General features: G+C 59.2%; 1 protein-coding gene across 3 annotated transcripts in view; it reads left to right on the top strand.

Annotated features, from left to right (window-relative positions):
* JAKMIP1 (janus kinase and microtubule interacting protein 1) overlaps positions 1–22,365 on the top strand; it is a 143,031-nt gene that overhangs the window by 76,723 nt on the left and 43,943 nt on the right. For all 3 annotated transcript variants that reach the window (XM_089326920.1, XM_089326918.1, XM_089326919.1), the window contains exons 4-7: positions 14,756–14,965; positions 15,693–15,812; positions 19,881–20,027; positions 20,543–20,683. In XM_089326920.1, the coding sequence (XP_089183046.1) occupies positions 14,756–14,965; positions 15,693–15,812; positions 19,881–20,027; positions 20,543–20,683 (618 nt within the window). The remainder of the gene's footprint in view (positions 1–14,755; positions 14,966–15,692; positions 15,813–19,880; positions 20,028–20,542; positions 20,684–22,365) is intronic.

Consider the following 22,365-nt stretch of genomic DNA (forward strand, 5'->3'; position numbering starts at 1 on the left):
TCGTAGGGCCACTGACTGTTCACGAGGGCTCACCTCTCGATGAAGGAGCCTGCCAAGGACCCACCTCGTAACACTGTCGCGTTGGCTGCTGGGTGGGGGGAGGCACACTCAGACCATGACAAGATACTACAGATTATTAAAATTATGAATTTTAATGCAGTTATTATTTGTATATACAAATTATTTGTATAATGCAAAATACATGAATTTTTCAGAGTCTCTAGGTATGCAGTAGATACACAGACATAGTGTTTCTGTATATTAGCAATGAGCAACTGGAAAATTAAAATTTTATGAATGCTGTTTACAGTAGAGTACCAGAAAATTCAAATGCCTAGAAGTAAACCCAATGAAAGTTATGCAAGACTTCTACCCTGAACACCACAAAGCTCTGCTAGGATAATTAAAAGAGGGGGCAGGTGTTTGGCATGGTGGTTAAGACGCTGGTTGGGATGCCTGCACCCTGTGTTGATGTGCCTGGCTTGCAGTCCTGCTCCTCTCCCAATTTAGCTTCCTCCCAGTGTGTCCCCGGGGACACAGGTGCTTGGGTCCCTGCCACCCATGTGGGAGACCTGGATTAGTTTCCTGGCTCCCAGATCTGGCTTGGCTCAGCCTTAGCCATGGCGGGTGTTTGGGGAGTAGGCCAGAATATCAGATATTCTCATTCATATTCTCTCTCTCTCTCTCTCTCTGCCTTTCAAATAAATAAAAATGAAGAGACCTGAATAAATGGAGAGAGGTTATTTTCATAGATGAGGAGACTTAGTTTAAGTATCAGTTCCTCCATAATTGAGCTATAGCTAGGACCAGTGCAGTCCCTACCAGAATCCCAGCAGACTTCTTGTGGTGGACCTTGGTGAGCAGATCCCATATTTGATACAAAATTGAAAGAATCTGGAGTTACAGTCTTGTTTTAGAAGATTTATTTATTTATTTGAAAGAGTTACACAGGAGAGGAGGGGGAGGGGGAGGGGGGTCTTCCATCCGTTGGTTCCCTCCCCAGTTGACCTCAATGGCTGGAGCTGCGCCGATCCGAAGCCAGGATCCAGGAGCTTCTTCTGGGTCTTCCACGAGGATGCAGGGGCCCAAGCACTTGGGCCATCTTCTGCTGCTTTCCCAGGCCATAGCAGAGAGCTGAATCGGAAGTGGAGCGGTTGGGTCTCGAACCGGCGCCCGTATGGGATGCTGGCGCTTCAGGCCAGGGCGTTAACCCGCTGTGCCAGAGCACCGGCCCCTGGAGTCACAATCTTGAAGAAAAGAATTGGCGATCTCATAGAACCTGTCCCAGTGTTACTCCAGAGCTACAGTGAGGCTGAGGGCAGGTGGTCAGGGGTCGGGGGGCGCAGACGCAGACGGGGGTGCATGCGGCCACTTGGCTCAGGAGGGGCCTTTGTAAGGAAAAACAGGGCAAAGTAGGACTCTTGGCTCCTCTGTCAGAACAGCCACTGAGTGTAATCCAAAGTGGGTGGTAGACCTGCATGTCAGAAGCAAGATGAGGGGCCGGCGCCGCAGCTCACTAGGCTAATCCTCCACCTTGCGGCGCCAGCACACTGGGTTCTAGTCCCGGTCGGGGCGCCAGGTTCTGTCCCGGTTGCCCCTCTTCCAGGCCAGCTCTCTGCTGTGGACAGGGAGTGCAGTGGAGGATGGCCCAAGTGCTTGGGCCCTGCACCCCATGGGAGACCAGGAGAAGCACCTGGCTCCTGCCATTGGATCAGCACGGTGCGCCGGCCGCAGTGCGCCAGCCGCGGCGGCCATTGGAGGGTGAACCAACGGCAAAGGAAGACCTTTCTCTCTGTCTCTCTCTCTCTCACTGTGCCTGTCAAAAAAAAAAAAAAAAAAAAAAAAAAAAAAAAAAAAAAAAAACCAAAAACAAGACGAGAAAGCTGCTAGCAGAAAGCTGTGGATACGACCCTGATCTGAAGGTCACAACGGCACCGTTTGCGTAAATGCACTGTTCAGACGAGGTGTGGGGCGGGCATCGTGTTGGGAGGGTTAAGCCACGGCTGGCGGTGCCTGGACTCCTGCCTTCACCTCTGCTGCTGGCGCCTGGGGGGACTCGATACTTGGTTCCCTGCCACCCATGTCTCTGACACACGTGGAATTCCTGGCTCCTGGCTTTGGCATGGCCCGGCCCCAGCTGTGGCTGGCATTTGGAGAGTGAACCACCAGGTGAAAGATCCTTGTCTGTCACCCTCTGCTTCTCTGTCTTCTAAATAAATGACAACAAACAAACACTTAAAGAAGCCTTTGTACATTGGACGTTAAAGAACTTCTGTTCACTGAGAGATACCAACAGGAGTGCAGAGGGCCAGCGGCAGAGTGAGAAGACGTTTTCGTGGATGGACCGCACGCAGGCGGCTGTAGCAGTGAGGAGAGTGACTCAGGCAGGAAGCAGCTGACGGGTGTGAAAGGTGCCCGACCCCCTTCATCACCACCACCCCCCCGGGGAGCACAGATCGAAGTCACAACCTGGCGGCATCTCGGGTTCTCCAATGTGACTGTGGTTTTTGAAAAACCAGACAGTTGCAAGTGTTGGCTAGGATGCAGAGCACTGGGAACCCTTATCCATTGCTGCTGGGACTGTCGGATGGTGTGGCCACTCTGGACAAACGGTTCGGCAGTATCTTACAAAGGTAAACGTGAATTTACGTCCCGACTCAGCAGTCCCACTCCAGCTGTCTCTAGGAGAAGTGCGGATGCGTGTCTGTGTGCAGACCTATGCACGAGTGAGCGTGGCAGCGGGAGTCACGCAGGTGTCCATCAGCCGGTGCGTGGGTGCAACGCGGTGTTGTCCACAGGAGGGAATGTGGCCGCGTGGAAGAGCTTTAAAACCGTCACGCTGAAGGACAGAAGCCGGGCACACACAGCCTGCACGGGGAGTCCACTTGCGTGGCAGCAGTCCAGTCTGTGGACACAGGTTAGGAAGATCAGTGTCTTTCCTGGTGTTGAACGGGGATCAGCTACAGATGGGACTGATTGCATCACCCGGCAGAGAATTGGTAGACTTCATGATAGAGCAAGTATACCTAAAAGCGCTGAAAGTAATGGAAATTGGAAGTTTACGAAATGTTGATAGAAGCATTGATAGAAGCTTAATTGTGGATCTTTATTTACGTTAAAAAGTAACCTGTATACTGGTACAAAAACGGATGGATAGACCAGTGGAACAGAATAGAAACACAAGAAATCAATCCAAACCTCTACAACCAACGTGTATTTGATCAAGGAGCTAAAACCAATCCCTGGAGCAAGGACAGGCTTTTCAACAAATGGTGCTGGGAAACTGGATCTCCACGTGCAGAAGTGTGAAACAAGACCCCTGCCTTACACCTGACACAAAAATCCACTCAACATGGAGTAAAGATCTAAATCTACGACCTGACACCATCAAATTATTAGAGATCATCAGAGAAACCCTGCAAGATACAGGCACGGGCGAAGACTTCTTGAAAAAGACCCCAGAGGCACAGGCGGCCAAAGCCAAAATTAACAATTGGGATCATATCAAGCTGAGAAGCTTCTATATGGCAAAAGAAACAGGAAAGTGAAGAGGCAACCAACAGAATGGGAGAAAATATTTGCATATTATGCAATGGATAAAGGATTAATAACCAGAATCTACAAAGAGATCAAGAAACTCCACAACAACAAAACAACCCACTTAAGAGATGGGCCAAGGACTTAAAGAGACATTTTTCAAAAGAGGGAATCCAAATGGCCAACAGACACATGAAAAAATGCTAAAGATCACTAGCAATCAGGGAAATGCAAATCAAAACCACAACGAGGTTTCACCTCACCCAAGTTAGAAGGGCTCACATACAGAAATCAACAATAGATGATGGTGAGGATGTGGGGAAAAAAGTACCCTAATCTACTGTTGGGGGGGAATGCAAACTGGTAAAGCCACTATGGAAGATGGTTTGGAGATTTCTCAGAAATCTAAATATAGTCCTAACATACGACCCAGCCATCCCACTCTTCAGAATTTACCCAAGGAAAATGAAATTGACAAATAAAAGAGCTGTCTGCATCTTCATGTTTATTGTAGCTCAATTCACAATAGCTAAGATATGGAATCAACCTAAATGCCCATCAAAGGAAGACTAGATAAAAAAATTATGGGATATGTACTCTATGGAATACTACACAGCAGTAAAAAGAAAACACTGAAATCCAGTCATTTGCAACAAAATGGATAAATCTGGAAAACATCATGTGAGTGAAATAAGCCAGTTCCAAAGGGACAAATATCATATGTTCTCCCTGATCAGTGCCAACTGAGCACTTAAAGGAAACCTGTTGAAGTGAAACTGACACTATGAGAAACAGTGACTTAATGAGCCCTTGTCCTGACTGTCGAGGAACAACTTACTGTTTTATTCTTCTTAGCATTTTCTTTTTTCTACTTAATACCATTGGTTCAACTCTTTACTTAACACAGAATTATTCATAGGTGTTTAAATCCAATTGAAAATTGGTCCCTGTAAAAAAAATAAGAGTGGGAATAAGAGAGGGAGGAGATGTACAGTTCGGCACAAATTCCCACAGACTTACACCTAAGAGTAAAGCTAAAAACTTGCCATGGGACTCCAAATCCCATTAAGTTAGCAGGTACCAATGCCATGTTACATGTTAAGTGTGTAACTGATCATATAGATAAGATTTGTGTCAAAAGGATCAAATAAAGAAGATCAAGGGTCTGCTAATACTGATAGAATTAAAAAGGAGAGAAAGACCCAACATGGGAAGCGGGATACACAGCAGACTCATAGAATGACAGATGCCCTAAACAGCACTCTGGCCTCAGAATCAGCCCTTAAGGCATTTGGATCTGGCTGAAAAGCCGATGAAAGCGTCTCAGGCATGGAAAGCCAAGACACTGTGGCAAAAAATGTCCTACATGAAAGATCTCTGCGAGTGAGATCCCAGCGGAAAGAAGGGGCCATCAAGGAAGGAGGTACCTTTCTCTGAAGGGAGGAGAGAATTTCCACTTTGAGCTTGTCTAAATAAGGTCAGAGTTTGTGAACTCAGGAGGCTTCCATAGCCTTGGCAGCTCATGACAAGAGCCTAGGGTGATTACTGACATCATAAATAAGAGTGTCAATTGTTAAATCAACAACAGGAGTCACTGTGCAGTTGCTCCCCATGTAGGACCTCTGTCCTGAGTGAGTTGTGCAATGAGAATTAACTGTAAAACTAGTATTCAAACAGTACTTTATACTTTGGGTGCAAACTGTTAAAATATTTGCACAGTATAGAGTTGGTCTTCTGTATATAAAGATAATCAAAAATGAATCTTAAGGAAGAATGGGATGGGAGAGGGAGTAGGAGGTGGGACAGAAGTGGCGGTGGGAGGGCGGGTATGGGGGAAAGAACTGCTATATTCCTAAAGCTGTACCTATGAAATTTATATTTATTAAATACAATCTTTCTTTAAAATAGTAGCTTATGCAGACATAAGAGGAAAACTGGCACACGACAATATACTTTCCCACTGCCACCAGTGTCCCACGAAGAAGGCTAGCGTGGTAAGGAACGACAAGGGCGTGACGCCCCTGGGACTCTCCTCTGTTATCCCATTCATAAAGCGCCACAAAACAAAACAGAAGACCCTGTCAACTCAGAGTCCCACATCCGGCCAGAGAACTCTCTGAAAAATAAGGGTGAAATAAAAAGATTTTCAGAAAAACTGAAGCTAAGCCAGTTTGTCGTGAGAGCCCGTGGTTTCAGAAATTCCAGAGGAAGCTCCTGAGATGAAGGACCAGGCAGACAAAAAACGGGCTGGACAACACGAGAGATGGTGAACAGATGGGGCTGCCCTGTTATTTATCTAAAACACAAGTGACAGGGCCGGCGCTGGGGCGGAGCGGGTAAGACCACCACCTGCAGTGCTGGCATCCCATATGGGTGCCGGTTCTAGCCCCAGCTGCTCCACTTCCGATCCAGCTCTCTGCTATGGCCTGGGAAAGCAGTAGAAGCTGGTCCAAGCCCTGGGGCCCCTGAACCCATGTGAGTAACCTGGAAGAAGCGCCTGGCTCCTGGCTTCTGATCAGCACAATTCCAGCCATTGTGGCCAGTTGGGGAGTGAACCATCGGATGGAAGACCTCTCTCTCTCTGCCTCTCCATCTCTCCCTATGTAACTCTGACTTTCAAATAAATAAATTAATCTTTAAAAAAAAACACAAGTGACTATTAAAAATAATAACACTATTATTGGATTTATATCATCTGCAGAAGTAAAATGTAAAACAAAAAACAGCACCAAGGACAGAGCTGAGGGTGTGTCTGTAGGTGGAACTATGGGACTCCTCACCTTGGAGCTGGTGTGGTGCCTTGAGGCTAATTCCAGGAGACTGTGAGAAATCAAAGATGGAAAAATAGCCAAGAAGCACAGCCTAAAAGCTTGTGGAGGAAATAAAATTTCATGCCAAAAATCACATGTGCATGCAGAGAAGGTAGGCAAGCAGTCAGAGGGAGGAGACCAGAGGAGACGCATAGAAAAAGGTGGCTGGAACAGCCGAACGCGACGCAGCCTTGCGGTAGCTGCGTTAAACGTAAATGGGCTAAGCGATGAAAAGACGTGTCGTCAGCGGATTCAGGTGTGAGGACAGGCGGGTGTGGCCAGGGAGCATGAGCCTGGGATGGATGCTGTGTGTCCAGTGGACTCTCAGAGCCGTGAGAACAGCTGGATTTGTGCTGCACATGAGAACACAGGTCATCCCAGGGACTGGACGCCGGAGCGAGGCCCGGGGAGGTGGGCAGAGCACCCACCTGCAGTATGGCTCCATTGCCACGGCTCTAAGACGGGCAGAGCTCATCCGTGGTGCTGGGAGTAAGGAGACAGATGGCCTCTTGGGAGCAGGCGCCGGGAGCCCTCTTAGCACTGGGGACGGGTCACGAGTGGACCCTGGCGGTGGCTGTGTCCGGTGTGCACGCGACAGGCGGACCCTGAGATACAGCCAGGCAAGCTGTGTCTGCTGAGCTTGTTCCCATGGCAACCGAGGTCACATCACGCCAGACCCCTGCGGCGAGGGAGCGTGGCTGTGACGCAGTGGTCCCTGCAGAGTGGACGGCCCGGATACGCCAGAATTCACCGCGTTCTCCGCTGGAGCCATGCGTGCCCCTGTCTCTACGTCGGCAGAAACGTCCAAAGTGAAAAGGAAAATAACCTCCTGGCAGTACGGGGATTTCCAAGGGGCCCTTGGAAGCACCTGTTGTCTCGCACGTTGGTTCAGGAGCGGGCAGGGCAGGAGGAAGAGTCAGGAGAGGAAGAGGCGCACGGCCGCCTTTGGAAGCCCTGAAGGCTAGGTTAGGAAGCAGCACGTTTCGTAGGAGCCAGAGGACGTTCTGACTTCTTGTGCTCCGCCTACACTCGGCGGCAGTGCCTGGGAGGGGACGCCTGACCCTCGAGCAGGTGCTCGCACTGTCCCAGGCGGAGGAGGAGGAGAGGAGGCCGAGTCCTCCGCCCTCGCCATGTGGGTGGCTCAGCTCCAGGAACGGGAGCTGCTGGAGAGGCTGGGTGGGACAGGCCAGGCGCGGGCAGGGGCCTCCTCGGGGGACCCTGGCGGGGCACGGGCAGACCCTCTTCTGCAGCCCTTTGGGTTGCAATGGACAGACACCCAGTGCAATGAAGTTAAACAAGGACTGAAAACCACGGGGCTCTGGTCTGGCGGCTCCAGGAGGTCTGGGGCCTGAGTGTCCCCTTCTCCCTGTCTCAGCCTGCCCCCCTCTGAGCTGCATTACTGCCGGGCCAGCAAGTAAGCAAGCTGGCTGCAATGAGTGTCACTTTGTCACTTTCTGCAGCCCTGGGAGATGGTGAGGGTGGCAGAGGCCCCCTCACGGGAGGTTTCCATCTCCATTTCTGCCCTTAGTTTTGTTGTTCATTTCCCCCTGACTGTGTATCCTTTTTGTAACAAGGAGTAAAGCTAGTTTTTATTTTTTATTTATTTTTATTTATTTATTTTTTGACAGAGTGGACAGAGAGAGAGAGAGAGAAAGGTCTTCCTTTGCTGTTGGTTCACCCTCCAGTGGCCACTGTGGCCGGTGTGCTGTGGCCGGCGCACCGTGCTGATCTGATGGCAGGAGCCGGGTGCTTCTCCTGGTCTCCCATGGGGTGCAGGGCCCAAGCACTTGGGCCATCCTCCACTGCACTCCCTGGCCACAGCAGAGAGCTGGCCTGGAAGAGGGGCAACCGGGACAGAATCCGGTGCCCCGACCGGAACTAGAACCTGGTGTGCCGGCGCCGCAAAGCGGAGGATTAGCCTAGTGAGCCACGGCGCCGGCCGTAAAGCTAGTTTTTAAACAGCACAGCTGTGGGAGACAAAGAGGAAGAAATCACGGTGCAGGAGACATCAGGCCCTGGGAGCTCAAGGACCTGGTGGAAGAGGGGCCAGGGGTTGTCACCCGCTAGGCCCAGCGTCAGGGCTCCTCGCCCAGGGCCTCCCGCTGTCTGTCTCTGCACTCGCTACACTGGCTGCTGAGTCCTCCCGGTGGGGTTGAGCTATTTTCTCAGCCTGGTTCCTGCTGTCAGTAGTAACTGTTCATTTTTTATACTTAAAATTTTCATTTGCTTATTTAAGTATTTATTTATTTGAAAGGCTGAGTGACAGCAGGGAGAGAGCTTTCATCTGCTGGTTGACTCACAGGGTCAAGGCTGGGCTCCATTCTCATCTCCACGTGGGTGGAAGAGTCCCAGTGACTCAGCCCATCGTTTGCTGATTTCCTTGGCATGTTACCTGGAAGCTGGATCAGAAGTGCAGTAGCTGGGACTGGAACCAGCAGCCCAATATGGCATGCTGGTGTCATGCCACAACACTGGCCCTGAAGTTTCTTTTTATTTCTTTTAAAGATTTATTTATTTATTTGAAAGTCAGAGTTACACAGAGAGAGGAGAGGCAGAGAGAGAGGGAGAGAGACAGGTCTTCCATCCGCTGGTTCACTCCCCAATTGGCTGCAATGGCCAGAGCTGTGCTGATCCGAAGCCGGGAGCCAGGAGCTTCTTCTGGGTCTCCCACATGGGTGCAGGGGCCCAAGCACTTGGGCCAACTTCTACTGCTTTCCCAGGCCATAGCAGAGAGCTGGATCTGAAGTGGAGCAGCCAGGACTTGAACCGGTGCCCATATGGGATGCCAGTGCTCCAGTGCAGAGCGCTAACCCACTGCGCCACAGCGCCGGCCCCCTGAAGTTTATTTTACTTGAAAGAGACAGAGATCTCCTATCTGCTGGTTCATTCCCTAGATGCCTGCAAATACCAGGGCTGGGCTAGTCCGGGACCAGGAGTTGGAAACCTTCCAGGTCTCTCACAGGGTGACAGAGACCCAAGCACTTGCGCCGCACCTGCTGCCCCCAGGATGCACCTCAGCAGAAGCTGGGATAGGAGTGGAACCAGAACTGGAGCCCAGGCAGTAGGATGTAGCTGTCCCAGTGGTGCCGTCACCTCTGTGCTGAACACCCACCCGCAGTGTCCTTTAGGAGTCCCTGTCCGGGGGTCTAGCTCTGGACCGGATCACCCTGTCAGTGGCAGACACAGCACAGAGAAGCCAGACCAAGGATGGCAGGAGAGACGCGTTGCATGGAGGGTTTTCATTTCTAGCCGGTCTGGATGTTCACCAACATGGAGTTCTGGGAAGTGTTCTCCACCTGCCCTGTTCTTAGCGTGGGAGCATGGGTCTGTCTGTGTATGTATGTGCACATGCGTGTGGGTGCGCCTGTGTTCGGGGGACGTTATCACATAATGGATTTTTTTAAAAAGATTTATTTCATTTATTTGAAAGAGTTACAGAGAGAGGTAGAGGCAGAGAGAGAGAGGTCTTCCATCCACTGGTTCACTCCCCAATTGGCCGCAACAGCCGGAGCTTTGCCAATCTGAAGCCAGGAGCCAGGAGCTTCTTCCGGGTCTCCCACGTGGGTGCAGGGGCCCAAGCACTTGGGCCGTCTTCTGCTTTCCCAGGCCACAGCATAGAGCTGGATCAGAAGTGGAGCAGCTGGGACTAGAACCGGCACCCATATGGGATGCTGGCGCTTCAGGCCAGGGTGGTAACCTGCTGTGCCACAGAGTCGGCCCCCACATAATGGATTTGATTCTGGACTCCCTGCCTGTGTGCTCTGTGGCTCTGGACAAGTTGTTCACTGTCTCTGAGCCTCTGAGTAGCCACGCCCCCAACAGCAGTGTGCAGTTTCTGTGATGGGACACTTGTAGAATGTGTTCCTCTCTAGCAGGAAAAATTTCAGAGAGATACAACGGGGGAAGCCGCCTCCCACCCCCACCCTGTGCCTCTATGCAGGAGAGTGCTTGGGCTTAATTGAAAATGTAGCCAGGTGGCGGGGAGGGGGCGAGCAGATGTTGAGCCGGGTGATTAAAGATGCCAGTTAAGATACCCGCATCCCACATGAGAGTACACAGGTCTGAGTCCCAGCTCTGGCTGCTCATTCTGCTTCCTGCTGGTGTAGAACTGGGGGGCAGTGGGTGGTGCCTCCCACAGGGGAGGCCTGGATGGAGTTCCCAGCTCCTGGCTTCGGCGTGGTCCAGCCCTGGCCATTGCAAGCACGGGGAGAGGGGGGTGAATAAGCCAGCACACAGAAGCTGTTTCTGTCTGTCTGCCCTTCTCTTTCTCTGCCTCGCTGCCTGTCAAAGAAATAAGTAAAATGTGCCAAGCATCCGGCATCGCGGTGACTGTGCCCATCCACTGCCCGCAGTCTCGGGTGTGCTGTGTCCTCAGGCGGCCCACTCGGGGGAAGGGCTGGGAGGAACAAAGGCCCGTTTCCCCATCGTCACCTGTTTGGCCTGAGTCATTCCTAGGGCAGAGCTGGGAGGTGGCCACCTGTTTCCTGTCCTGGCTGCTGGCTTGCATTAAAAAGCAAGCAGACGGTGAGGCTTCTGCAGCTGCGGCATGCGCCTCGCGGGCTGGTCAGAGAGCACAGGCGGTTACGGCCGGCACGGGGCAGCGGGACCCACGTTTCTGGGCTCATTCCTTAGCTGGGTGAGGATTTGGCCTGAAGATACCCCAAATCCACAGGCGCCAGGGGGCAGCCGGGGCCCAGGAGGGTGTCCTGGGAGGCAGGCACAGAGCACCCGTGTCTTCCAGAGGCTGGCGACCCCAGGAGCTTGTCTGAAGCGTCGCGCTGGGGCTGCCGGTCCCCGTGCCGAGCCTCAGCTGTGCGCTCTCCGTGTTCAGTGCTCTGCCTTTTACACGCGCAGGCGAGTGTTTGCCAGGAGCCGAGCGAGATGAATCGGCAGCTGGCACAAACGCACTGCTTGCGTGGCAGCAGGCACCGTGCTGCGCCCTTTCCAGGTGCGGCTGACGCGCCCCAGCACCCCGATGAGGAGGCTCTGAGGCCTTGTCGGCGTCCCCACTTGACAGGGATGGCGGCCGAGTGTGGGAGGTGGCCAGCCAGGCCACCGTCACTCAGCAGCTGGGGGCGTCTGCCCAGCCCACCGTCACTCAGCAGCTGGGGGCGTCTGCCCGCCCCCAGAGCAGGGCTCCTCGCTGGCCTGCTGTGCTGTGGCGGAACATCTGGATGCAGGCTCGGGGACGTAGGGCTAAGAGCAGCAGGCGGTGGGGGACTGGGGCCCACAGTGTGAACGGCAGCCGTGTCCTGTGGCTGCCTCAGCAAGGAACCAGTTTATTCCCTTGTGGTTGTGGAGGCCAACAGTCCTGTCAAGGTGGCAGCCCGACTGCAGGTGGGGGCCCCTGCAGCCCGGTTCCGCCTGCTCCTGACTGCAGGTGGGGGCCCCTGCAGCCCGGTTCCGCCTGCTCCTGACTGCAGGTGGGGGCCCCTGCAGCCCGGTTCCGCCTGCTCCTGACTGCAGGTGGGGGCCCCTGCAGCCCGGTTCCGCCTGCTCCTGACTGCAGGTGGGGGCCCCTGCAGCCCGGTTCCACCTGCTCCCGAGGCTGTGGGTGGGGGTCCCTGCAGCCCGGTTCCGCCTGCTCCCGAGGCTGTGGGTGGGGGTCCCTGCAGCCCGGTTCCGCCTGCTCCCGAGGCTGTGGGTGGGGGTCCCTGCAGCCCGGTTCCACCTGCTCCCGAGGCTGTGGGTGGGGGTCCCTGCAGCCCGGTTCTGCTGCTCCTGAGGCTCGGTGGGGGGGGGGTCCCTGCAGCCTCTCCCAGCTCCTGGGGTCTCCACGCATTCCTTGGCTTGTGGCTGCATCGCTGGAGTCTCTATCTTCACACGGCCGCCTCCCCGTGTGTCTTCATGTGTCTGTCCTTTGCTGTCTCTATAAAGACGTTTGTCACTAGGTTTAGGGCCCGACTGGTTAACCCAAAGATGATCTCATCTCAAAATCCTCAACTTGCTTATGTCAGCGAGGGTTCTTCCCAGATGAGGATCAACGGCACTGTGGTTAGAAAGTGCACAGTGGGGCCAGCGCCATGGTGTAGTGGGTAAAGCCGCTGCCTGCAGTGCCGGCATCCCATATGGGCGCTGGCTCTAGTCCCGGCTGCTCCACTTCCGATCCAGTTCTTTGCTATGGCCTGGGAAAGCAGTGGAAGATGGCCCAAATGCTTGGGTCCCTGCACCCCCGTGGGAGACCCGGAAGAAGCTCCTGGCTCCTGGCTCTGGATTGGCACAGCTCCGGCCGTTGCAGCCATGTGGGGAGTGAACCAGTGGATGGAAGACTTCTCTCTCTGTCTCTGTCTCTCTCTCCCTCCCTCCCTGTCTCTCCTTCTGTCTCTGTGTAGCTCTGACTTTCAAATAAATAAATAAAATATTAAAAAAAAAATAAAGCGCACAACGTTCTGTGGGCCGTGGCTGGGACCAGCACACCGTTCATCTCATTGACTCAGCATCTGATACCTCACTCCGACGCAAGTCCAGGGGGAATAGGAACTATTTAATGAGACCTACTGTGTGTCACACGGCAAATATTGGTGTCTTTACTGAATACCTACTGTGTGCCAGGCAGTGCATTTAATCCGCACAGCAGTTCTGTGCGTTATGTGCTTGTCCCCAATTCACAGCTGGGAAAACTGAGGCCTGGGAAGAACTAAGATTGCATGACCAGAGTTCTGGAGCCAGTCAGTGGCAGAGTCAAGGGCAGAAGCCAGGCAGGCAGGGCTCAGTGGCTGCACCCCTGGCCAGTGTGTGTGTCCTCTCCCCGTCAGTCCCACAGCCCACTTTGGGTGGACGTTCCTTTCTGACACACGAGGAGAAGCAACCTGACCTGGGGGCTCGGTCTTGAGCCCCCACCCAGGCCTGGCGCTCCTCCCTCTGCAACGCCCTGGTGTGCGTCACGTGGCTGTCACTCTCACCAAGTGGGTGAGACCATGCCTGTTTTACTGCCATCCCCGCTGGCACGCTGGTGACGTCCCCTCACAGAGCTGCCTGGGGAACAGGCCCCGGACTGTGCCCACCGGGCGTTTGGCCGACACCTGCTTCCTGAGGCCTGAGCGCTGTGCGTCGAACTTCTCTGTGCCCCTCACCCCAAGCAGAACCTGCCCCTAAATCCTGCAGTGGCAGAGCTGTGACTGTGGCTGAGGGTGCTGTGAGCCGTGCCAGTCAATGAAACTCTAGGTCCGGGAGGATTTCCCCTTTCGATGCCTCGCTTGTCTGTCGGTGTCTTACTCGGCCACTGCCACCCAGGTGGCCTCAAGACAGCGGAGCGTGTGCACTCCAGTTCTGTGGGTGGGGCCTGGACATCGAGGACTTGGCTGGCACGGTCCAGTGCCTCTGTCGGCCTGGGGCTTCCCTTCTTGGAAGGATGCCAGTCATCAGGCCCACCCTTCCCCCGCCCGGCCTTCCCTTAGCTAATTGTATCTGTGATGGCCCAGTTTCCCATTAGCTGTGGACTAGTGGGGGCATCGCTCAGCCTAGAGCAGCCCCCTAACCATTGCCTTTGTGTCCAGAAGTTGGAGGGGTGGCTTAGGGCTGTAGCCTGCCCTCTCAGCCTCTCAGCTGGTTTCCCTGCTGTGTGTCACCTGGTTCTCTTGGTTCTGTCTGGCACACTCTTCAGGGAACTCTGGGTAAGAAGAGGGCGGGCAGGTGGAGGCAGATCCACCCACAGGTCTTGGAGATCTGGCCAGAGAGGTCGAGCTTCCCATTGGTTCTGTGATTTTGGAGCTCTGGGAGAAGTGAGGCCTGGGAGCAAGTCAGCTGCGTGTGGGGGTGCCCGTGCTGTGGGGCCGTGGCCACCAGGGGGAGGGACACAGGGCGAAGAGGCCCAGGCCTTGGGAGCTCCAGGTTTCATCAGTAGCCAGAGCAAGACATGTGTGCAACGGTGTCTCAGTGCCACTGTGTGGGGTTGGGAGAAGTTCACGACACGAGGAGTGGAAGACGGTGTCACACCAGGGACAGGTCAGGGCGGGAGGACAGCCGGTCGTCCGGCCGGTGTGGGCTCAGGAGGTGGGCGACCCGAGCCAGGGCTGTGTGGTGGTGAGCAAGAGGAGGGCGGGGCCTGGCGGCGCGGGAGCAGCCAGCACTGCAGAGAAGGCTGGCTGCGAGGGCACAGGGCCGGGCCGGGGGGGGGGGGCCGGCATCCTGGACTTCACTGGGGGAGAGGGGCGCAGGCGTGCTGCGAGGGCACAGGGCAGGGCTGGGGCCGGGGGCCAGCATCCTAGACATCACTGGGGGAGTCCCAGTGGTACGAGTCGGGTTGGCTCCGCCGGTCTTGTGTCCTCTGGGAGCAGGGAGCAGCACTTCCTCCCGGGCTGCGCGCCCAACTGCCCTGCGTCCCAGTGCCGGGACTGCCTTTCCCGTTCCCGGGCCCACGGCCCCAGGTGCGGGAGCCCCCCGCTGCCTGCTGTCTCTGTCTCCTGCAGATGGACGAGATCAAGGGGAAGGACCGCGTGATCCTGGCCCTGGAGAAGGAGCTCGGCGTGCAGGCCGGCCAGACCCAGAGGCTGCTGCTGCAGAAGGAGGCCCTGGACGAGCAGCTGGTGCAGGTCAAGGAGGCCGAGCGGCACCACAGCAGCCCCAAGAGGGAGCTCCCACCCGGCATCGGGGACATGGCGGAGCTCATGGGCGGCCAGGTGAGCGCGGCTGACTGCCACCGCCCTTCTCCACCCCCTGGTTGCGCTGGTCCAGTCTGCCTGCCTTTCCCCTCCCCCTTCCACCCGTCAGTCTGTCCTGTCCCCCTCCTGTATCCTCTCCCTCCCCAGCTGACGGGCACTCCCTGTGAGCCAGGCCTGTGCTGGGCTTGGGCAGGCAGGGGTGAGGTGCTGGCCACCTCTGCCTCCTGTGGCCTTGGCGCTCGACAAAGAAGGGCACGGCGGGACCGGGAGTGAGTTCCAATCAGAGCCTGGCCAGGGGCAAAAGCAAGGGCAAGGCCAAGGGGCCGCAGCTGGCCACTGACGGGCACGGCGAGGCCGAAGCAGCCCTCGTTCACGCACGCACTCATTGCCAATGCCGTGTGCCGGCCCTGTACGGGGCAGCAGTGTTTCCGTGTCAGTGTGAGCCTGGCAGGGGCGGAGGAGTGGGGGGTGGGGTGGGGGGTGGGGGTGGGAGGAGCCTCTGGAGGAGGTGCCTGGGCGAGCAGGGCTGGGTCCTGAGGTCCCGGGAGTTTGAAGTCTCGGGCACCTGGAGACGACACCTTCCAGCAGCGTCCTGCGGGAAGGGGTGGCGGCCCCGGGGTTTATCCGTCTTTGAATAAGGACCTCGCCTGCTGTGTCGTGCTGCGAATTTCCCAGGGCGGCTCCGTGGAGTGCTTGGAGTCACTGAAGCTTCTTGAAAGCATTTTGTGTCTTGAATTTCTTTTAGGACCAACACATGGATGAGCGAGATGTGAGGCGGTTTCAGCTAAAAATTGCTGAACTGAACTCAGTGATTCGGAAGCTGGAAGACAGAAATACCCTCCTCGCAGACGAGAGGAATGAGCTGGTAAGCAGCCCGTGAGAGACCGATGGCATGGGGTGGGGCCAGATACAGGGGGCTGGGCACAGGGGGCCGGGCACAGAGAGCCGGGCGCAGGGGGCCGGGCGCAGGGGGCCGGGCTCAGGGGGCCGGGCACAGGGAGCCAGGCACAGAGAGCTGGGCGCAGGGGCCTGGACGCAGGGGGCTGGGCACAAGGAGCCGGTGCACAGGGGGCCGGGCACAGGGAGCTGGGCACAGGGGGCCGGGCGCACGGGGCCAGGCACAGGGAGCCGGTGCACAGGGAGCCGGGCACAAGGAGCCGGTGCACAAGGAGCCGGGTGCAGGGGGCTGGGCACAAGGGGCCGGGCGCAGGGAGCCGGGCACAGGGAGCCGGGCGCAGGGGCCCGGGCGCAGGGGGCCGGGCACAGGGAGCCGGTGCACAGGGAGCCGGGCACAGGGGGCCGGGCACAAGGGGCCGGGCACAAGGAGCTGGGCACAGGGAGCTGGGAGCAGGGGGCTGGGCACAAGGGGCCGGGCACAGGGAGCCAGTGCACAGGGAGCCGGGCACAGGGGGCCGGGCACAAGGGGCCGGGCACAAGGAGCCGGGCACAGGGAGCTGGGTGCAGGGGGCTGGGCACAGGGAGCCGGTGCACAGGGGGCCGGGTGCAGGGGGCTGGGCACAAGGGGCCGGGCACAAGGAGCCGGGCACAGAGAGCTGGGCGCAGGGGGCCGGGCACAAGGGGCCGGGCACAGGGAGCCGGTGCACAGGGGGCCGGGCACAAGGGGCCGGGCACAGGGAGCCAGGCACAGGGAGCCGGGCACAGGGAGCCGGGCGCAGGGAGCCGGGCGCAGGGGGCCGGTGCACAGGGGGCCGGGTGCAGGGGGCTGGGCACAGGGAGCCGGGCACAGGGGCCCGGGCGCAGGGGGCCGGGCACAGGGAGCCGGTGCACAGGGAGCCGGGCACAGGGGGCCGGGCACAAGGGGCCGGGCACAAGGAGCTGGGCACAGGGAGCTGGGAGCAGGGGGCTGGGCACAAGGGGCCGGGCACAGGGAGCCAGTGCACAGGGAGCCGGGCACAGGGGGCCGGGCACAAGGGGCCGGGCACAAGGAGCCGGGCACAGGGAGCTGGGTGCAGGGGGCTGGGCACAGGGAGCCGGTGCACAGGGGGCCGGGTGCAGGGGGCTGGGCACAAGGGGCCGGGCACAAGGAGCCGGGCACAGAGAGCTGGGCGCAGGGGGCCGGGCACAAGGGGCCGGGCACAGGGAGCCGGGCACAGGGAGCCGGGCGCAGGGGGCCGGGCGCAGGGAGGCGGGCGCAGGGAGCTGGGTGCAGGGGGCCGGGCACAAGGGGCCGGGCACAGGGAGCCAGGCACAGGGAGCCGGGCACAGGGAGCCGGGCGCAGGGGGCCGGGCGCAGGGGGCCGGGCACAGGGAGCCGGGCACAGAGGGCCGGACGCAGGGGGCCGGGCGCAGGGGGCCAGGCGCAGGGAGCCGGGCACAGAGAGCCGGGCGCAGGGGGCCGGGCGCAGGGATCCGGGCACAGGGAGCTGGGCACAGGGAGCCGGGCACAGGGGGCCGGGCGCAGGGGGCTGGGCACAAGGGGCCGGGCGCAGGGGCCCGGGCGCAGGGGCTGGGCACAAGGGGCCGGGCGCAGGGGCCCGGGCGCAGGGGGCTGGGCACAAGGAGCCGGTGCACAAGGAGCCGGGTGCAGGGGGCTGGGCACAAGGGGCCAGGCGCAGGGAGCCGGGCACAGGGAGCCGGGCGCAGGGAGCCGGGCACAGGGGGCCGGTGCACAGGGGGTCGGGTGCAGGGGGCTGGGCACAAGGGGCCGGGCGCAGGGAGCCGGGCACAGGGAGCCGGGCGCAGGGAGCCGGGCACAGGGGGCCGGTGCACAGGGGGCCGGGTGCAGGGGGCTGGGCACAAGGGGCCGGGCACAAGGAGCCGGGCACAGAGAGCTGGGCGCAGGGGGCCGGGCACAAGGGGCCGGGCACAGGGAGCCGGGCACAGGGAGCCAGGCGCAGGGGGCCAGGCGCAGGGAGCCGGGCGCAGGGAGCTGGGTGCAGGGGGCTGGGCACAAGGGGCCGGGCACAGGGAGCCGGGCACAGGGAGCCGGGCACAGAGAGCCGGGCGCAGGGGGCCGGGCGCAGGGAGCCGGGCACAGGGAGCTGGGCACAGGGAGCTGGGCACAAGGGGGCTGGGCGCAGGGGGCCGGGCACAGGGAGCCGGGCACAGAGAGCCGGGCGCAGGGGGCCGGGCGCAGGGAGCCGGGCACAGGGAGCTGGGCACAGGGAGCTGGGCACAGGGGGCCGGGCGCAAGGGGCTGGGAACAGGCCTCTGCCGGCCCCTCCTCTCTCGTGTCCCTTTCATTAAAACTCTCATGCACACCCATTGAGGAAGTCTGTCCCTGCCCTCTGTTCCTGAGGGAGTTTATCCTTAGCAGACGTCGGAGAAGCTGAGTGAGAAGTGTGGAGGCGTCCACACTTGTTTATTACAGACACCAAAACCAAAGCCCCCAGTTGTTAGACACCACGGCGTCGGCTGTGGAGCACTGATACGACGGAGTCTATGCAGTCCTCGGAATTGGTGATGCAGAACATGTTCAAGTGCCATGGAAATGTGTTCACAGGAAATTAAGAGAGAAACGCAGTTTATAGAACAGAAGCACATTGTTGTCATTCTGCATAGTGAAGGCTGTTATTTTAGGTGGTAAAGGTTATGAATAACTTTTATTTGTTGATTTGCTTAATTGGAAAGGCAGAGAGAGAGAGGGGGTGGGGGAGGGAGAGGTCTTCCATCTGCTGGTTCACTCCCCAGATGGCCGCAATGGCTGGGCTGAGGCCAGGAGCCAGGATTCATCCAGGTCTCCCACGTGGGTGCAGGGCCCTGAGCACGTGGGCCGCCTTCTGCTGCTTCCCCAGGCCGTTAGCAGGGAGCTAGGGTGGGAAGTGGAGCAGCTGGGACACAAACCGGTGCCCACATACGATGCCAGCGCCGCAGGTGGCGGCTTTACGCACTCCGCCACAACTCCGGTCCCCAGTCTGTCTGCCCTTTGAGCGCTGCAGCCCGCTGTGCTCTGGTCTGCCCACGGCCGTGTGGAGGCGCCGGGGCCTGGGCTGGTGCAGCCGCTCCCCAGTGGTGGCGGTTGAGGCCTCTCCTAGCTGGACATTCACTTCTGTGGGTACTAGACCTCTGGAACGCCGGTCACGTGGTGTGTTCTGTGCTTCAATGGACACCATGGGGGTATTTTACTGTTGCTGCCACAGCCTGGCCGCTGAGGGTGGGGCCTGTGACCCGAGCACCTCACCTCTGTGTGCTCAGGTTGTTGTCAAGTCGGGGTGGGGTGGCACCCCAGGGTTGTGCGTGGGGCGGGGTTACCGCTGTTTCAGGGTCACGGTGACTGCCCGGTCCCGTGGCTGTCACAGCAGGATGCGTGCTGAAGTTGTTTTACGTTTTTGTCCATCACAAGAACCCTGGAAAGACTGCACTGTACACACTTCTCACCACCAGCCTGTGAGGGCGGCGGGGCTGCCATGGTCATCTGATAGATGCCCGTGACCTTGCAGCTGGAAGTCAGCGAGGCCCAGGGACCCTGTGCTCAGAGGAAACCAGCAGCCCCCGCCCCCGGCCTGCTCTCCCTGTCCCTGGTGCTGGCCTTTCCTCCCCAGGACTCTCCCGTGGCTCCCGCACTTGCCCGGTGCTGTGGCCTCTGCTGTGTGCCCACCCTTCCTGTCTGTCTGGATGGGCGGCCCCCACACGAATCCCCTCTGACCCAGCGCGGGCCTGGGCCCAGCAGGGGTGTGTCACCCGAGGGTGTCGAGGGGCCCGCTGGGTTTCCCTGGGGAGGAACGGCAGCCAGGAGGATGTAGGTGGCCGTGTGTGAGCCCCCGCCTCTGGGGGTCAAGTCCAGGGGGACGGTGGACACGCTGGCTGCCCACCCGGCAGGCAGCGGGGGCTGCTGCAGCCTCCCGGGCCCCCGAGGCTCTGTGTGGGGCCTGCAGCACCCAGGAAGTGTCCCAACAGGGAAGCCGGGGCTGAGGCGCCCCAGGGCAGGCCTCTGCGGGCCTCCGCCCACGCCGCTGCCCTGTGCGCCCCGCAGCTGAAGCGCTCGCGGGAGACGGAGGTGCAGCTGAAGCCGCTGGTGGAGAAGAACAAGCGCATGAACAAGAAGAACGAGGACCTGCTGCAGAGCATCCAGAGGATGGAGCAGAAGATCAAGGCGCTGAGCCGGGAGAACGCGGAGGTGGTGAGTGCCTGGAGGTGGTGAGTGCGCGTGCGAGTGCGCGCGCCGCCCCGGGACACGGCTCCCTCCCGCGGCCTCTCCACCCGCCCCGCCCCGCCCTGGGACCCTGCTCCCTCCCGCCCAGGGACACAGCTCCCTCCCCGGCCTCTCCACCCGCCACAGCAGCCGTGGGGAGGCTGGGCCGCGGCCTCCTGCCAGGTTGGCTGGTCCTCGGCTGCAGTGGGCGTCTGGTAGCTGATGGTTTATGGAGTGCTCTCCAGTCCGCTGTTGGCGGGAGTCACCCCCATTTTACAGCCGAGAAGACGAGGCCCCGAGGGCGCGCGCCCTCCTTTCTGTCCAGAGCAGGTGCAGGTGTGAGCTGTGTGGGCTCCTGCCTGCCTCCCCGGCCAGGTGTCCAGTGTCCACCCACCCAGCCTTCGGAGGCCTTGCAGTAGGCGCCGCAGGACACACCTCGGGCTGGTTGCGGGCGGGGGCCGGCGCCATCGGGGTGACCCGCCGCTCTCCGCCCCCCTCTGCAGAAGGAGAAGCTGTCCGCGCAGGTGTCGCTGAAGCGGCACACGTCCCTGACGGACCTGAGCCTGACGAGGGACGAGCAGGAGATGGAGTTCCTGAGGATGCAGGTGCTGGAGCAGCAGCAGGTCATCGAGGACCTCTCCCTGGTACGGCCGGCCGAGCTCCCCCGCGCCTGCGCGGTCCCCGGGCTTCCTGGGCGCAGGGAGCGCTGTCGGTGGCCACCTGGCTCTCAGGCCTCCCCGCGCAGTGTCAGTTCCAGGAGGGAGTGTCCAGCCTTCGCGGAGGGACGTGGCCTGTCCCAGAAAGGCCTGTGTGGCGGGGGCGTGGTCCCAGAGAGGCCTGTGTGGCGGGGGCGTGGTCCCAGAAAGGCCTGTGCGGTGGGGCGTGGTCCCAGAGAGGCCTGTGTGGCGGGGGCGTGGTCTGTACAGAGAGGCCTGTGCGGCGGGGGCGTGGTCTGTACAGAGAGGCCCTTGCAGAGGGGGAGTCTGTCCCAGAGCCAGTCCAGCCTGCCCTGGAGAGAACTTTGCAGAAAGAGGGGGCGCGGGCTGTGGCCCGAGCTTTGTGAACAGACCGGAGTTTGGAGAGCTTGCTGAGGACGAGGCCCTGTGGTTCCCGCGTCCCTGTAGCTCTGTGGGAGGCGGCCGCGCTGCAGTGGTCAGCGGGCCTGAGGAAGGCCGAGTGCGGTGCCGGGGACGTCCCGGCTGCGGCAGGGAAGGCGGCTGCAAAGAGCCTGTGGGCAGTGTGCGTGAGTGTCCTGGGGCAGTGTGTGTGAGTGTCCTGGGGCAGTGTCCTGGGGCAGTGTGTGTGAGTGTCCTGGGGCAGTGTGCATGAGTGTCCTGGGCAGTGTGTGTGAGTGCCCTGGGGCAGTGTGTGTGAGTGTCCTGGGGCAGTGTCCTGGGGCAGTGTGTGAGTGTCCTGGGGCAGTGTGTGTGAGTGTCCTGGGGCAGTGTGTGTGAGTGTCCTGGGGCAGTGTGTGTGATTGTCCTGGGGCAGTGTGTGTGAGTGTCCTGGGGCAGTGTCCTGGGGCAGTGTGTGTGAGTGTCCTGGGGCAGTGTGTGTGATTGTCCTGGGGCAGTGTGTGTGAGTGTCCTGGGGCAGTGTGTGTGAGTGTCCTGGGGCAGTGTCCTGGGGCAGTGTGTGTGAGTGTCCTGGGGCAGTGTCCTGGGGCAGTGTGTGAGTGTCCTGGGGCAGTGTGTGTGAGTGTCCTGGGGCAGTGTGTGTGAGTGTCCTGGGGCAGTGTGTGTGATTGTCCTGGGGCAGTGTGTGTGAGTGTCCTGGGGCAGTGTGTGAGTGTCCTGGGGCAGTGTGTGTGAGTGTCCTGGGGCAGTGTGTGTGAGTGTCCTGGGGCAGTGTGTGTGATTGTCCTGGGGCAGTGTGTGTGAGTGTCCTGGGGCAGTGTGTGAGTGTCCTGGGGCAGTGTGTGTGAGTGTCCTGGGCAGTGTGTGTGAGTGTCCTGGGGCTGTGTGTGAGTGTCCTGGGGCAGTGTGTGTGAGTGTCCTGGGGCAGTGTGTGTGAGTGTCCTGGGGCAGTGTCCTGGGGCAGTGTGTGAGTGTCCTGGGGCAGTGTGTGTGAGTGTCCTGGGGCAGTGTGTGTGAGTGTCCTGGGCAGTGTGTGTGATTGTCCTGGGGCAGTGTGTGTGAGTGTCCTGGGGCAGTGTGTGAGTGTCCTGGGGCAGTGTGTGTGAGTGTCCTGGGGCAGTGTGTGTGAGTGTCCTGGGGCAGTGTGTGTGATTGTCCTGGGGCAGTGTGTGTGAGTGTCCTGGGGCAGTGTGTGAGTGTCCTGGGGCAGTGTGTGTGAGTGTCCTGGGCAGTGTGTGTGAGTGTCCTGG

The sequence above is a fragment of the Oryctolagus cuniculus genome, chromosome 2 (genome assembly GCF_051225735.1).
Source record: "Oryctolagus cuniculus isolate XC-2025 breed Fujian yellow rabbit chromosome 2, ASM5122573v1, whole genome shotgun sequence".
Taxonomy (NCBI): Eukaryota; Metazoa; Chordata; class Mammalia; order Lagomorpha; family Leporidae; genus Oryctolagus; species Oryctolagus cuniculus.